The sequence below is a fragment of the Papio anubis genome, chromosome 14 (assembly GCF_008728515.1).
Source record: "Papio anubis isolate 15944 chromosome 14, Panubis1.0, whole genome shotgun sequence".
In the NCBI taxonomy this organism is placed as follows: domain Eukaryota; kingdom Metazoa; phylum Chordata; class Mammalia; order Primates; family Cercopithecidae; genus Papio; species Papio anubis.
Window position 1 is genome coordinate 17,394,001 of NC_044989.1, and position 15,910 is coordinate 17,409,910.

General features: G+C 35.8%; 1 protein-coding gene across 9 annotated transcripts in view; it reads right to left on the bottom strand.

Moving 5' to 3' along the window:
* The window catches only part of SMC6 (structural maintenance of chromosomes 6), an 88,595-nt gene that overhangs the window by 50,513 nt on the left and 22,172 nt on the right, over nucleotides 1–15,910 (bottom strand). For all 9 annotated transcript variants that reach the window (XR_001893895.2, XM_017947300.2, XM_021924604.2 and 6 more), the window contains 9 exons: nucleotides 15,564–15,625; nucleotides 10,879–10,959; nucleotides 9,740–9,841; nucleotides 5,589–5,708; nucleotides 5,390–5,488; nucleotides 2,518–2,664; nucleotides 1,534–1,622; nucleotides 1,193–1,357; nucleotides 540–718 (listed from right to left, as the gene is read on the bottom strand). Coding sequence is in view for 8 of the 9 variants with exons in the window: in XM_017947300.2 (XP_017802789.1) it covers nucleotides 540–718; nucleotides 1,193–1,357; nucleotides 1,534–1,622; nucleotides 2,518–2,664; nucleotides 5,390–5,488; nucleotides 5,589–5,708; nucleotides 9,740–9,841; nucleotides 10,879–10,959; nucleotides 15,564–15,625 (1,044 nt within the window). In the remaining variant the exon portion in view is untranslated. The remainder of the gene's footprint in view (nucleotides 1–539; nucleotides 719–1,192; nucleotides 1,358–1,533; nucleotides 1,623–2,517; nucleotides 2,665–5,389; nucleotides 5,489–5,588; nucleotides 5,709–9,739; nucleotides 9,842–10,878; nucleotides 10,960–15,563; nucleotides 15,626–15,910) is intronic.

Below are 15,910 nucleotides of genomic sequence, written 5' to 3' on the forward strand. Positions count from 1 at the left end.
CTTTACTAACAAACTATATTTATAAGCATTTTCACCTAATGATTTTCAGAATTAAAGATAACCCTCCAAGAAAACGTGACTTAAAAAATTTTTTTACGTACCATGTATATGTAAGAGTAAAGTAACCACAGATTTTACAGTTGGAAGAGAACTTAGAAATCATGCTGTCCAACCAAAACAGAAACTAAGAAAGAAAAGTCATTTTAAAAAGGTTACCAAAACTCAGGTAACTGCTCCTTCATCTTGATGTTATTTTTTTTTCTGAATAATCAATTATATTAGTTCATTCACTTGTTTATTCAGAAAAACAAGAACCAAATTATTCAACTCTGTAATTACTTTTCCTTTTCCAAAGTTCTCTTCCTTCTGGATATTTTATGCTCTAAAAATATAAAACGAAAGCTACAGAGCTTAACATAATTTCATCATTTTATCTTTTTTAATGAAATCACTTTATTTTGAAAACTTCATTCAATCATTCTGAAAATAAAAACTTATTTCTAAAGTTTATTATAACCTCACTAAATTAAGACAAGTACCTAAAGGGCCTACAGGTTTATAGGTAAAAAGTCCTTGTCTATAAGCATCATCTATGGCTTCAAGAAGAGCTGGAACATTAGGGCCAAATCTTTTGAGTCGATCAGTTTTACTATCTTTCAATTCTTTCAGTTGCCTCTGATTGTAGCTCAGTGCATGCTTCACATCTGATTCTTCTCTCCTAAAAAACAAAAGCAGAACAGGACAGATATGTGATAGTTTTACAGAAACATTTTTTAACCTTTGCCCAGAACACCTACATCCCAGTGAATGACCCACCTAGCTACCCTAAAAACCAAAAGCAGAATTATTTATTTGAAAATAATTGTGTTACCAGAGAAAAACAGTCTGGAGTCCTCAAAACTTGGCATAAAAAAAGTAATGCAACGATGATGGGCTAGGAATCCCAGAAATTGTTCAACTCTACAACTATAAGAAGTCTTGAAAAGTGATTTTAAAAGATCCAGCTGGCTATAGGTGCACTGGCTATGAGTTAGCCCTGCTCTGCAAGGTATTTAACATAAAAATAAAATCTTTTTTAAAAGATCCCTTATTATGTAGAAGAAACAACCATATTTGCTCTCTTCATATAAGAACAAAACTATATGATGTGAAAGTAATTGAAAAAAATCATTCTAAGGATGTTGCAACTTACTTAATTTTGCCATATTCTTCTTTGTCCTTTTCTATGGCTTGCTGAAACTGTTCGATCTCTTGATTGACTGAATTTTCTTGATTTCGTAAGGCCTTTACTCTCTCTTTTAACCAAGATATTTTTTTTTGTCTTTCCAACCGTTCAGGTTCCAAAGATTGGTCAGTACTAACAGTAAATAACCCAAAGTGAAAAATGTTAAATGAACAGTTTAACATTTAAAGAACACAAGCCAATGTAATAAAATTTCATTAACAACAATACATAAAATACAATATTCCAATACATCTACCTTACTTTATTACAAAATAAGAGTCATGAAAATTTCAAAGTAACTATCCTACCTTTTTTTCAGTTCTTCAATTCGTTTACAAAGCTGCTCATCATCTTTCTTTAATGCTTTATATTCATTTAAGGATCGGTTATATAAAACCTAACAAAAAAAATTAGACACGCTTTGCTAAAATGAAAACAAATATCCCATTGGAGTCCACTTTTGTCAAATCCTCAGAGACTGAATGTGTACAGGAATATATTTTTAAAATGAAGCACAAAATCGTCATTTGAAACCATTACATTTTTTAAAATCTCAAAGCATCACTAATTTCAACTCAGGTACAAAATCTCTACTTTAAAAATTAGAAGGCTGGGTGCTGTGGCTCACGCCTGTAATCCCAGCACTTTGGGAGGCCAAGGTGGGCGGATCACGAGGTCAGGAGATCGAGACCATCCTGGCTAACACGGTGAAATCCCATCTCTACTAAAAATACAAAAAATTAGCCAGGCGTGGTGGCACGCCCCTATAGTCCCAGCTACTCAGGAGGCTAAGGCAGGAGAATCGCTTAAACCCGGGAGGCGGAGGTTGCAGTGAGCCAAGACTGTGCCACTGCACTCCAGCCTGGGCGACAGGGTGAGACTCCGTCTCAAAAAAATAATAATAAAAAAATAGAAGAGGCTGGGTGCAGAGGCTCACACCTGTAATCCCAGCACTTTGGGAGGCTGAGGCAGGTAGATCACTTAAGGTCAGGAGTTCAAGACCAGCCTGGACAATGTGGCAAAATCCTGTCTCTACAAGAAATACAAAAAAATTTAGCCAGCCATGGTGACAGATGTCTGTAGACCCAGCTACTCAGGAGGCCGAGGTGGGAGGATAGCGTGTGCCTAGGAGGTAGAAGCTGCAGTGAGCTGTGATGGCGCCACAGCACTCCAGCCTGCGTGACAGAGCAAGACTGTTTCAAAACAACAAAATATAATTTAAAAAGATAGAAGAACAATCTTTATATTTGCTGTGTGGCTTTTAATATTTCAGTTTAGAAAATTTCTCTCACCTCAGCTTCATTATAGGCCCTTTTCTTAGCAACGACATCTGCTTTCAATGCCATACATTCTGGTGCTCGTGCATTTGTCTCTTCACTAATCTTTTCTAGTTTGTCTTGAATATCCTTGTACTTTTGTTCTGCTTCATTAAGTCTGACCTTTAAGAAAATAACATTATTAAAGTATATTTTTTCAACAGAGAGAATTTTTAAAAATAGTTATCTATAGTTCATATACCAATAACAAATTTAACTTCACTCAAGACTTTAGGCAAATAAACATAGTAACATAACATTATATAAAATACTATAATATAATTTGATCTTAACCCACAGTTAGTTATGCAACAAATGTGCTATCCTCTAGGGATACAAAGACGTGATAACAAATGTCCTCAGATAACATAAGAGAGAGAGAGATAATTTAGCAGAAAAACAGAACACAAACTGATGATACGGTCTGTATACAATAATGCTAAAGTAGGGTACATTTATTCTTAATTGTGGGAGCACAGAGAGACAAACCAGAGGTTGGCCAGAAAAAGTCAGGAATGCCTTCAAAGAGGAAGTAGTATTTTGAGCTGAGATTTTAAAAATTAATCTAAGTGTACCAGGAAATAAGTTGAGGAAGGGTGTTAGAGGCAGGTGAAAGAGCATGTACAAAGGTATTCATATTTTAGAAATTAAATATTGCTAGAGCTTAAATTCATAGGATAATGGTAGGAGATGAGATGAAGGGGTAGAAGGGCCTTGCATTCTACAATGAACAGCTTACAACTTAATCTTCTAGAAAACAGGAAGACAGCCTAAGTCTGTCTCTTATCTCCTAAATCTGCGTGTTAGATTACTCTGGAAGCACTTGGAACACAGGGTAGACAGAAAAATCAAAGGAAAAGATTTCAGTAAGAAGTTAATATAATGTTATGGATCAAAGACAATTAGGGACCAAAATGAGATGCTAACAATAGGGACTGATGAGAAGGAACAAATATGAGCACTATTTCGATCGGGGTCAGCAAACCTTTCTATAAGAGGCTAGATAGTGTACACTTCAGGCTTTGTGGGCCACATGGTCTCTCCTAAAACAATTCAACTCTGCCATTAAAACATGAAAGCACCCAAGGACAATGAGTAGAGGAATTGCTTTTTAATAAAAATGAAAGCTGGATCCAGGTTTTATACAAACTAAACATAATTCATATTATTTTTCAGTTTTAAATTAACAAAAGTTTAAAGTCTGCTTTAGACACTGTTTCTTCAGAAATCTTCCATTTAATAGTCATTCTACAGGCAATAATCAAGCACACACAATGTGAAAGGCTTTATGTAAGACAAGATGGAAAGGATATAAAGATAAAATAAGATAGTCCTTACCCTCCAGAAATTTGCCATTTACTACATACAGTATGCAAACGCTTAAACGGAGAAAAAGGCCTACTAAACTAAACATCACCTAGCCTTATGATCCTCCTTTCCCATTTAAAAAAGAGGTGAGCAGCTGTTACTCAGACTGGATTCCATCTTAGACTGCGAAATGCTTGAGGAGCAAAGTATTTAAGGCCTTACCTGATGATAAGCTGAGAAATGAGGGTGAGAAGAGAAACATACTTGATGAAAATTTCAGAGTATTCTCTCAGAAATGAAAATTTAAGGTGAGAGGTGGAAAGCGTTGAAATTCCACTTACTGCCTGAAGAGGGAGTAAGAAACTTAGCCCACAAATCACTAAGTGTCCTATCTTTACCTATTTTTACATACTCATCTATTACCTCTGATGAATTAATGTCATAAACCTTAAAAGAAAAAAAGATCAATCTGCTCATCTTAGAGGCAGACAGAAAAAAGCAAGCTAGGAAAGATTACATTCTATACCATAGACAAGCTTGGGGGCCAGAAATAAATTTCCTAAGCAAAATAGAGAAAATGCTAAGAGGTAAGTAAGCTACACTGACATATTGAGTACATTTGCGGGGGAAGGGGAGTAAAGAAAAAAAAACTAGTTCTTCTTCTGGCATTACAGCATGAGAAACCCCACAGTGCTGGCTGCTCAACCTTGTGAATATACTAAAACCCAGTCAATTACACACTTGACATGGGTGAATTATATGGTAAATGAATGGTATTTCAATAAAGCTGTTCAAAAAAGAAACAGTGAGTATAAAGAGTGGATCTGCTGAATGGTAAAAAGGTCCACATGGAAAGCCCCAACAAAGAATGACTGCCTTTATTTGACACTCAACTTCTGTAACCTCTAGGCCCATGTGGAAGACTTTGGTGACTTTCTTGAATTTTAGATAGGGCAGTTTCTACCTGCACTCTTAGATGTCAGGCTGAAATTAACCTTAACAGACCTAACAATGAATCCCACTTGCCTTCCACCTATATGAAATCCTCTGACAGGCCATCTTGGTTCTGGACCATAAATCTCAGTTCCCTTAGCAATCTCTGAGCATTGTTTTCAGTTCTGAGTTCTCATACTTTCTGATAGCTACCTTTAATGTGATTCTAATTTATATTATTCTAGCACCCCTTTATTTCTCAGGTCTGTTTGTGTTTAAACTCCTTAATGAACCGAAGAGTAAAAGCTTCAGGCTCTTCTTATATGTCTTGTCAGTAACAAAGTTCCACTGACAATATGCATGAGTTCTAGAGCCCTAGCCTCAGACAGGCTTATCATAGATAGAATATTCTTTTCAAAAGACAGTTACCACAACAGGCCTTGAAAACAAGTTTAGGTCTATTTCACCTAAGCAATAAATTCAAATATAGACAAATATACAGTCTGAAACTGCCAGTTTAGTGGGTCATAAATAGTCTAATATCAGCAATTTCATAAATTTCATATGATTCAACCTATTAAATCTGCATTTAAAAAACTGTAATTACCTGTTGTTCTTCCATTTTCCTGTCAAGTCTAGCAGCACGATCTTCTCCAATTTTGATATTATCTCTGATAGCATTCAATTGTTTTTCAATTTCATTGACCTAAAAAAATTATATAGCAAATTGATAAGATTAACAATAATAACCAAATATATTCTGCAGATCCCATATATATGTGAACAAGTAATTAAGTGATAATTACCACTGCCCAAGCCATTTCATGTTTCAAGGACTCTAAATTAGTCTTCATTGTACTTAAACCAGCAATGCTTTGAAAACGTTCCTCTTTCTCTACACACTGGCGCTTTAGTTCAGTAAGCCGCTTAAAAAAAGAAAACAGAAGGGACATATTTTTTATTAATGTTGAAAAAACACATTTTTGCAAATCTATTTCTTTTAAAAACAATGCCTAAACAACTACTACACAAAGATTTGTTTAAAAATAACTTCTTTTTTTTTTTTATTCTTGATTCTTCGGTATACTTTTAATAAGTCCAATAATTTTGTGAATTTCTGCACTATAAAAATGGCCAAATACTCTTCAGATGAAGAGCAAAGGAATTAAAAGTTCAGGACTACGCAAACACAGAGAAATCCCAAAACTCACTTTCCCATTTTCCCTCTTTATTCCCTATCTGATAGACATGATGGTCTGTTCTTCAAAGTATAGTCAGTAGGCATTCCAAAGAGAGTGTAAGGATCAGGAGAAATTTATTTCTGAAAATCAAACAAGTTATAATTTTCTTAACTAAGGTCACTTTTTTTTTTTTGAGACAGAGTCTCACTCTGTCACCAGGCTGGAGCGCAATGGCACAATCTCGGCTCACTCCAACCTCCACCTCCCAGGTTCAAGCGATTCTCCGGCCTCAGCCTCCCAAGTAGCTGGGACTACAGGCAAGCACTACCACGCCCAGCTAGTTTTTGTATTTTTAGTAGAGACGGGGTTTCACCATGTTGGCCAGGAACTAAGTTCACTTTTAATAATTAATTAAAAATCACCAAATATCAAATACCGTGATATTCAAACAATTTCTGGAGCTTATAGATCTCATATTCTGTACACCTGGGTAGACAGCCTCTCCCCTTCATTCATGCTTACCAGAGTCAACTAGGGCCTGAACACTGTAGACCTTACTTTGTTTTCCTATCTAATGCACTTTCCCATTCTACAAAATTCTTTCAATCTATTATCACTCTCTTCAAATCTCATATACCCTGCCACCACATTCCTTCATTCATTCCCCCTCTCCAGCTTCAGATAATTTAGAAGCCATCAGACAGAAACTCCCTCAACAATCTTAACTACAAATCTAAAGCAGTCATCCCTTCCTTTTGCAACAAAAGAAAGGTGGCCTCATATTTAAGACCCATACCATCCTCTACCTATATCTTGGATTGTACCCCTTTTCTATCTTCTCAAAAGTCTAAATCCACTGATTTTCCATCACATCTTTTCATCTTTGTTTCCACTTTACCCTCTTTATGACTCATGTTCATCACTACTTGCTCATCTTTCCAACTTACAAACAAAACCACCAATACCCATCCCTTGGCACCACCTCCTCCTCTAAAATTCTTCTTCCCTTTCTATCCAAGTTTCATGAAAATTGTCTCTACTTCCTCCATCTCCTCACATTTTCCAGTTCCACAAATCTGGCTACTGTTTTCACTGCTACTGAAACCCACCTTGCCATAGTCATCTATGAAGATTATGTCATTAAATACAGTGAGTTTTTTCAATTCATGTAGTGTCGGACCACAGGTACATCTCGCTGTCATGACTTGTTCCTTCTCAAAATCTCTCTGCCCTTGGCTTCTCATGGCTTTCATGAGAATTTCTCATGGTTCAGGCCTGGCCCCACTTTTCCCCTATCTCAGCAATCTAAATTATTCTTTTGGCTTATATACTAATAGCACACTGACAACTCCCAAATTTTTATTGAGGCCAGACCTGACTCTGTATTCTTAATTTACATATCCAACTTCCCACTTCATATTTCCACTTGGAAATTAATGTGGAAATTAATTTGAAAACCTCAAAATTAATGTGTTCAAAATATAATTCAGCTTTCTTTAAAAAAAGGAAAAAAAAGAAAAACTGGCTTTTCTTCCCAAACTTCCTATCTCAATAAACTTACTCTACTACTAAAGTAATTAATTTGGAGGTCATTCAGTCACCTTTCATGACTCTGTCTTAACTTTACTTCTCCATGTCCACTACAACATTTGCCTACATCATTTCAAAGTTCTCTTTCCTACTACTGCCAATATCCTTAACTTAAGCCATCATTATGTCTTTGGACAATGATAATGGCTTCTTTATCTATCTTTCCATATCTCTTCTCTCCTTATAGCGGTTTATTCTCTCGTACAGCAATCTACTGAAAATACACAATTAATGAAGTCATGCATTTTCATGTCTTCTATTGCCCCCTAAATTTTATAAGGTCCTCCACAATCTGGCCTCTCATCTCTCACACCTGTGTTTTACACTCTAGCCAAACTGGAATTCTTCTAGTTTTTTAAAAGAACACATGCTTTCTTGCCCCTGAGGCTTTAACGACGCTATTTCTTAGAACATCCTGCCTTACCCTCACCATCCTTTGCCTGGTATTACTCATCCTTCAGTCTTCTTCTTAGGCATCACTTCCTTAATAACTCCCCGACCATGACTGCCCCCGACACTGCCAGTACCCTATTAAGTGCTGTTGCCTAGTCTCCATCTCTTTTAGTAGTCACCATACTCAAATTATTTACCACCTATGTTTCCTGCCGAATAACTAGGTCTATGATCCCAAGAATCCTATTTATTTGTCACTATATGACCACGGCCAAAGCACGATGCTACAAGGCACATGGTAAGAACTTAATATTTATCAACTGAATGATTATTCTAGCTTCTAGCCTTTACATACTATTTCTTAAAGATTTAATTATTCAAACCAAGAGTTTATTTTGAGAATATAGGGTATTTCACCAATTAAGAGAAAAGTTCTTACTGAGTGCATATTATGCATCAGGAATTCTCCCACATAATTTAGGGAAGTGCTCCTTATACTTCATAATTACAATATCTTTAATTGTTATTGGCATACTTTGTATACTATGGAGAAAATAAGTGTTTAATCCCAAGTGGTCTGAAACAAACAAATTTATTTCAAGTCCTGATTTATTATATTAAAAATAATAAATGTAACACATGGTATGTACAGTTTGTTTGAATATACAAGTATTTCCCTTCCCCAATAATAACACTGATATTCCAAGAAAGTGTGCTTTAGTATTTTTGTGGTTTATAGTAGCTCCTTAAGCACCACCACATAACCCAGGTTTGAAAGGACAATGTGGGAAATAAAAATAAATATACTCATCCTTAATTTTTGAGTTTTCATTTAATGAAACACATAACTATAGACCTAACTTAAAATACGCATTCTTCAAAAATGTGAAGTAAAAAGGTCAGTATAATATAATGAATTTGACTTGAATCATTAGTACAATCCTACCTCAAAAGGACAAGCTACAAAGTTGATGAAAATTCAACAGGTTATATAAAACTAACAAAAGAACAATATATGGAATTACATAAAATTGGTGGGACTTAATACACTGGATCAACAGCTATAACATAAGCCTTAAAATTTTGAGGTCTCTGATTATCACACAGAAGGTTGGATCTTCAGGAATCCGAAGAAGAAAGTATAAGAACAAAATATAACAGATTTAAAACCAAATTGAAATAAGTGATTATAAGTGCAAGCAAATCTGCACAGCTGCCAAGCCTGGTGAGTAAGGATGTCACAGCTGCTACCAACCTACCAGTTGCTTAAGGAATGTTAACATTTTACTAGAGTTATAATTACTATGATTTGTAGATTAGTATATAATTACAAATGCATACTATGTTTAATAATAGTTTGAAGCTTGTGCTTATTATCCCAGAAGAAATACTGCAGCTTTTAAACTACTTACAGTTTTTAAACTACTTAAACTACCATACCTTATTGTGGAACCCATTAGTCATATTATCAGAGGATAAGTATGTAAGATACCACCCTGTTCTCTAGCTTATAATCTAATAGAGAAAGTAAGACATGTATGTACTTATTATTACAAAATAAAAAAGTAACAGCTAATTAATACCCAGAATATAAACACTACATTGCATTACTTCAGAGTGCTATAAAAATATTACTAGTTTTATATAAATATACAGATGCATAGTTTTACAATATCATTTACTACAGTAATGATATTATTATAGCATTATCAGTAATGATATTACTATAGGAATTCCTATTACTATAGGAATTTGGCTGATCCCAAAAAGATTTACATTAACTGTTTACAAACCTCTTCTCCTTGATGTATCTGCTCCTTTGTTCTTTCTTTTGTTTCCATAATGTATGAATAATCTTCCTTCATCTGTTCAAGTTGCGTTGCTTTCATGAAGAACTATTATCAACAACAAAAAAACGCAATTAGGAGTTTGTAAACTTCCATAGAACTGTTAAAAAGAAAAAGAAAAATTTGGTCTCTGAAAACTTTTAGATCAATGATATAAAAAGACATTAAAAACACAAGCAATCACACAAACACAAAAGAATACATTTCAGATTCAAATTTACTGAACCTACTATGCTCACATCCACATGTTCATTTGCAAAAGCTCCTAAAACTCCATGAAAGAAAACACTGCGGGGTGTGATAATAAGCTCATTTTCACTATTGCCATTATTTAAGCAAAAACAGCTGAAAAGACTGGCATCCTTGGTCTTAGTACATCTTAAATTTTTAGAATAAGAAATGCCAAAACTCACTCAAAAGACTACACAGAATATTTAGCAGTATAGTCAAGTATTTTGTTAGCTTTTAAAGTTTTTAATAGTTTAAGATTTACAGGCACACTGGCTCACACCTGTAATCCCAGCACTTTGGGAGGCCAAAGCGGGTGATCACTTGAGGCCAGGATTTCGAGATCAGCCCGGCCAAACAGGTGAAACCCCGTCTCTACTAAAAATACAAAAATTAGCCAGACATGGTGTCACATGCCTGTAACCCCAGCTCCTTGGGAGGCTAAGGCACGAAAATCACATAAACCTGAGGGGTGGAGGTTGCAGTGAGCCGAGATTGCACCACTGCACTCTATCCTGGAAGACAGAGCTTTGCTCTGTCTTTAAAAAAAAAAAAAAAAAAAAAAAAAAAAAGATTTACAAGTTATTATGTATGTAGGAGCAACTGTTACCCTGTATTTCCTTAAAGATTAAGAATTAAAAGCCAAAAAGTAAAAACAAAGATTTAAAAAAATTATACCCCCATCTTACTTAACAATTTCCTAATCTAGGAAATTGAATTACTTTAAACAGATGGCTTTAAGAAAAAAAAAAAAAAAAAAAAAAACTCAGACTCCATTATGTGAGCAAGAATATTGTTTACAATATGCCTAAAGGTACTCTTTTTAAATGGGTTTATATTACCTTGGTGCCACTTACTTTGTATTTGTCTCCTTCATTTTTAGACTGTAAGAACTGCTTGCTCATTTCTTGTGTTAAAACAGAAACTGGATTATCCACCTCAAACAAACAAAAAGTCATTTTTGAATATTTTACTTTAATGCTTTAAAGATAGGTAAAAACTGAAACGTACATTACAAGTGACCTATGGTGCCATCAGGAAGGCCAAGCAATAGCCAAAGGTTGTAACATTAGGATAAAAATATTAAAAAAAAAAATTAGAAATGTATAATGCAGGAAAAATAATTTAAAATTTCATTATACCAACATACATGGTATAGTTAAAATTCAATATTCTACCAGTACATGAGGGCACAAGCACAAGAACCCTGTGAAAAAGTGTTTTCATTAAAAAGTTTTTCACTTCTTACCTGCTGAATAGAATATCACCCTCATGCCAATGGTTAATCATGGGCTAGCAGAATGGGAAGAGTCCTAGCATGGTAAGGAGTCAGCCACCTTGGGTTCTTGTTTGAGTTCTGTTGCTAACTTCCTATGTAGCCTTGGACAAGTCAGTTACTCCAGTTAAACACAGTCCAACTCAGTTATTTCTAATCAGAATCATGATAACAAGTATTGTTTATTTTTTTATAGAAGTTCTTCATATTATTCCTTCATGAGGATATTGTAAAACAAATGAAAATAATGAAGTCTTTCTATCTTTTGGAAACTAGTCACTGCTTGAATGAAACTACCTTTGGCTAACGTGACGGTTATTACTGAGTGTCAACTTGATTGGATTGAAGGATGCAAAGTATTGATTCTGGGTGTGTCCCCAAGGGTATTGCCAAAGGAGATTAACATTTGAGTCACTGGCCAAGAAAGGCAGACCCATCCTTAATCTGGGTGGGCACCATCTAATCAGCTGCCAGGGCGGTTGGAATACAAAGCAGGCGGAAAAACTTGAAAAGACTAGACTGGCCTAGCCTCCCAACCTACATCTTTCCCTAAAACTGGATGCTTCCTGCTCTCAAACATTGGACTCCAAGTTCTTCAGTTTTGGGACGTGGACTGGCTTTCCTTGCTCCTCAGCTCGCAGACAGCCTATTGTGGGACCTTGTGATCATGTGAGTTAATACTTAAAACCATATATATCTCCTATTCATTCTGTCCCTGTAGAGAACCCTAATACACCTAACAAGTTAAAATATCAAAATAAACTGGAAAAGTATAGAAAAAATACAACTTTTTTCAAAAAGATTCAGGGTCATTACTCAATTACTAACAAGTAAGTTTACATGTTAAATGTTAGTCAATTACTAACAAATCAGTTTACATGTTAAAAATAATCTTAAGGTTATCGTATAAATGAAAAACTTTAAACCCTTCATGTTTACTGTCTATGAAATAAATATTGTGTAATTTGTTGGTATACCAATGGTTAAAACATTTCTCTTAAGTAAAATGTTGGGCCTCTCTTCTAAGATAATAAAAAAGTTATGTAGTTATAAACAAAACTTTACACGTGACATGTTTCTTATTATACAGACCTGACTCCATCTGCCACATTTTTTCACAAAGCACCCCAGCTCATCATTTCATACTGCATCTGACCACTTAATAGACCTAATGCAGTAGTAGCTCTAATAACAAACATCTTAACGTCAACTTTCAATTAAAAGCTTCACCAAAGTTTATATTCATTTCTCTACACCTTTTTCACTGTTTTTGAAATGGAGTTCCTACTTCTTATACTACTCTTGGGATTATTTAAGAATCTTGGCCAGGCACAGTGGTTCATACCTATAATCTCAGCACTTTGGGAGGCTGAGGCAGGTGGATTGCTTGAGCCCAGGAGTTCAAGACCAGCCTAGCCAACACGGTGAAACCCCGTCTCTACAAAAAGTACAAAAATTAGCCAGGTGTAGTGGTACCCGCCTGTAGTACCAGCTCTCAGGAGGCTGAGGTGGAGGATCACTTGAGCCTGAGAGGTGGAGGTTGCAAGGAGTCGTGATCATGCTACTGCATTCCAGCCTGGGCAACAGAGTGAGACTCTGTCCCAAGGCTCATGCCAGCACTTTGGGAGGCCAGAGCCAAGGTGTGAGGATTGCTTGAGGCCAGGAGTTCAAGACTAGTCTGGGCAACATGGCAAAACCCAGTCTCTAAAATCAAACCAAAAAAAAGCATGTTGTAGCTCTATCTGTCAGAACCCTGAAAAAAGCAAAAAGCAAAAACAGGTAAACTTCAGCAAGAGGATAAGAAACGGAGGCACAGAAGACAAATATGATCAGGTACTGAAAGACATTAAATACCGTCTTCCCTCCTGGTTATTCTAGACCAACACTGTCTAAGAAAAATATAATGCAAGTCACCCACATTTTTTTTTTTTTTTTTTTTTTTTTTTTTGACACAGGGTCTCACTCTGTCACCCAGGCTGGAGTGCAGTGGCGTGATCTCGGCTCACTGCAACCTCCGCCTCCTGGGTTCAAGCAATTCTACCATGTCAGCCTCCCAAGTAGCTGGGACTAAAGGCATGTGCCACCATGCCTGCCTATTTTTTGTGTTTTTTGGTAGAGATAGTGTTTCACCATGTTGACCAGCCTGATCTCGAACTCCCGACCTCAGGTGATCCACCGGTCTCAGCCTCCCAAAGTGTGGGGATAACAGACGTGAGCCACTGCACCCAGCCCACACATACAATTTTAAATGTTCTAGTAGCCACATTAAAAATATAGAGAAATAGGTGAAATTTAATAACATATTTTTAATCCAATATAACCAAAATATTATCATTGTAACATGTAATCAATATAAAAAGCTAAGTTATTCCTTTATATTAAGTTTTCAAAATCTGGTGTGTATTTCACATTACTGCATATCTCAATTTGAGCTACCCACTCTTGAAGTGCTCCACATCTACCTGTGGCATGGCTCTAGATCTTCTGCATTTTAATCAATGAAACTGAATCTTTTGTTACTCATTAAGTAAACCATGGAAGAAAAAGGACCAGGAATCTTTAAATATTTCAACAGAGAATAACATGTTTTACATTCCCCAAGGAAGTGAGAGCTTAGAGAAATACGCTTTTTTTCAATTTTCCTCATAGTGAAAACTTTCTAATAAATACAGCTGTCCACAGAAGAAGGAAGCAGCCTTGGACAGAGGTGATTTCCCCATTATCCTTTCAAGAACCTGCGCAGGAAAACCTGGTGGAGATTCTACACAGGGTAAATACACAGTATTTATACAGTATACCGAATGCCCTTCAGATTCTCCCAACACCTATGATTCCACAAACTCTAACTCTTGGTTTTCCTGATTCTAATAAATTGTCCTGCATTCTAGTCTGAAATTCATTTGCTGTACCTGCTTTTCTCTAGATTTTAAGAATTATTTTTCCTAAACTTGAACTGTCTGATATGCAGCAGGCCCATTTGCCATGTGTGGCTTATTCTACTTAAAAAAATACAATTAAAACTTCAATTTCTTAGTCACAATTTCAAGTAGTCAAGAACCACATGTGGCTAATGGTTACCCCACTGAACAGCATAAATACAGGACATTTCCACCATCACAGAAAGTTCTGTACCCTCTGTTCTAAACCAAAGTGGAAAAGAGACCCAGACTCCTAATTGTTCTTTTTCTTTGATCGCAAATCTTGGAGTTCTTAATTCTGTAACGAGGCAGTATTGCACAATGGATAGAGCAGTAGAATGAAACAGGGATGCCTGGATCCCAAATCCAGGTTCTACCAGTAACCACGTCTAGACAGCCTTAAATATAAATTTATTTTTGGTAGCTCCCAGTTTCTCATCTACAAAACAAACAGCCTGGATTAGGTGTCTTCTAAAGGTAATTCTAGTGTAAATGTTTACAGAACTACATGTACCCTATTATCAATTAATTCAGCCAAAGTATCTTAGCAGAAAGGACTCAAGCCTTGTCCCCTACAAGTGTGATCAGTAGCTCCGAAACAGAGAAATGCTTTATCTTTCTAGAATAAATTTTCTTTAAGAATTTAGTAACTTTAGAAGCTAAACACTCATCCAGGAAAAAAAGAGAAGAGTTTAGCAACTGAGTTTAGGGAACAATGATGCTATTTTGACTAGGACAGCAAAAAGCAAAGAAACCTGACATCCTTATTAAGATAAATTTTAGCCTAGAGTAGTATAGACTAAATGTTCTTGACTGCTCTATCAAATTAAAGGTGTTATATTATGTATTGACAATCCTGTGTTGAATTAATAAATTTTTTTTTTTTTTTTTTTGAGATGGAGTTTCACTCTTGTTGCCCAGGCTGGAGTGCAGTGGCACAATCTTGGCTCATTGCAATCTCCACCTCCTGGGTTCAAATGATTCTCCCACCTCAGCCTCCCTAGTAGCTGGGATTACAGGTGCCCGCCACCACGCCCAGCTAATTTTTTTTTTTTCTATATTTTTATTAGAGAAGGGGTTTCAGCATGTTGGCCAGGCTGGTCTTGAACTCCTGACCTCAGGTGATCCACCTACCTCAGTCTCCCAAAGTGTGGGATTACAGGTGTGAGCCATTGCACCCAGCCAAATTAGTAAATTTTAAACAACTTCACTGATAATAGTTACACATATGCTTCCTGTGGTCAACTTACTCATATGAGGCCATTTAAATTTTTTTCTACACAAGTGAAATCACACTAAAAAATGACAAGCTGTATGAATTAATCTGAAACACAAATTCACCAATTACCTGGATGTTAAAATGATCAAGAATTGCAATCAGCTCTTCTTTCTTAGTGGAAACCACGGAGCCTAGTTATGAGAAACATATGAAATAACCAAACTGTTTCTAGGGCATAACACCGAAAAAATGTATAGTTACTTACAAAATATAAATATTAATTAGCTTTCATTGCATCATCAAGAAAGGTACCATTGAATATGTATAAACATGAATGAACACGGCACCAGTACAGAGGAAGAAAAAGTACCCACATGCAATAATGGTGCTTATCTTGTTCCCATAACTAAACATATTTTGCTCCTCATCCATCGCTCTTCAAAAACTAAATGCTCACCTCTTCTTTTATGTCATTT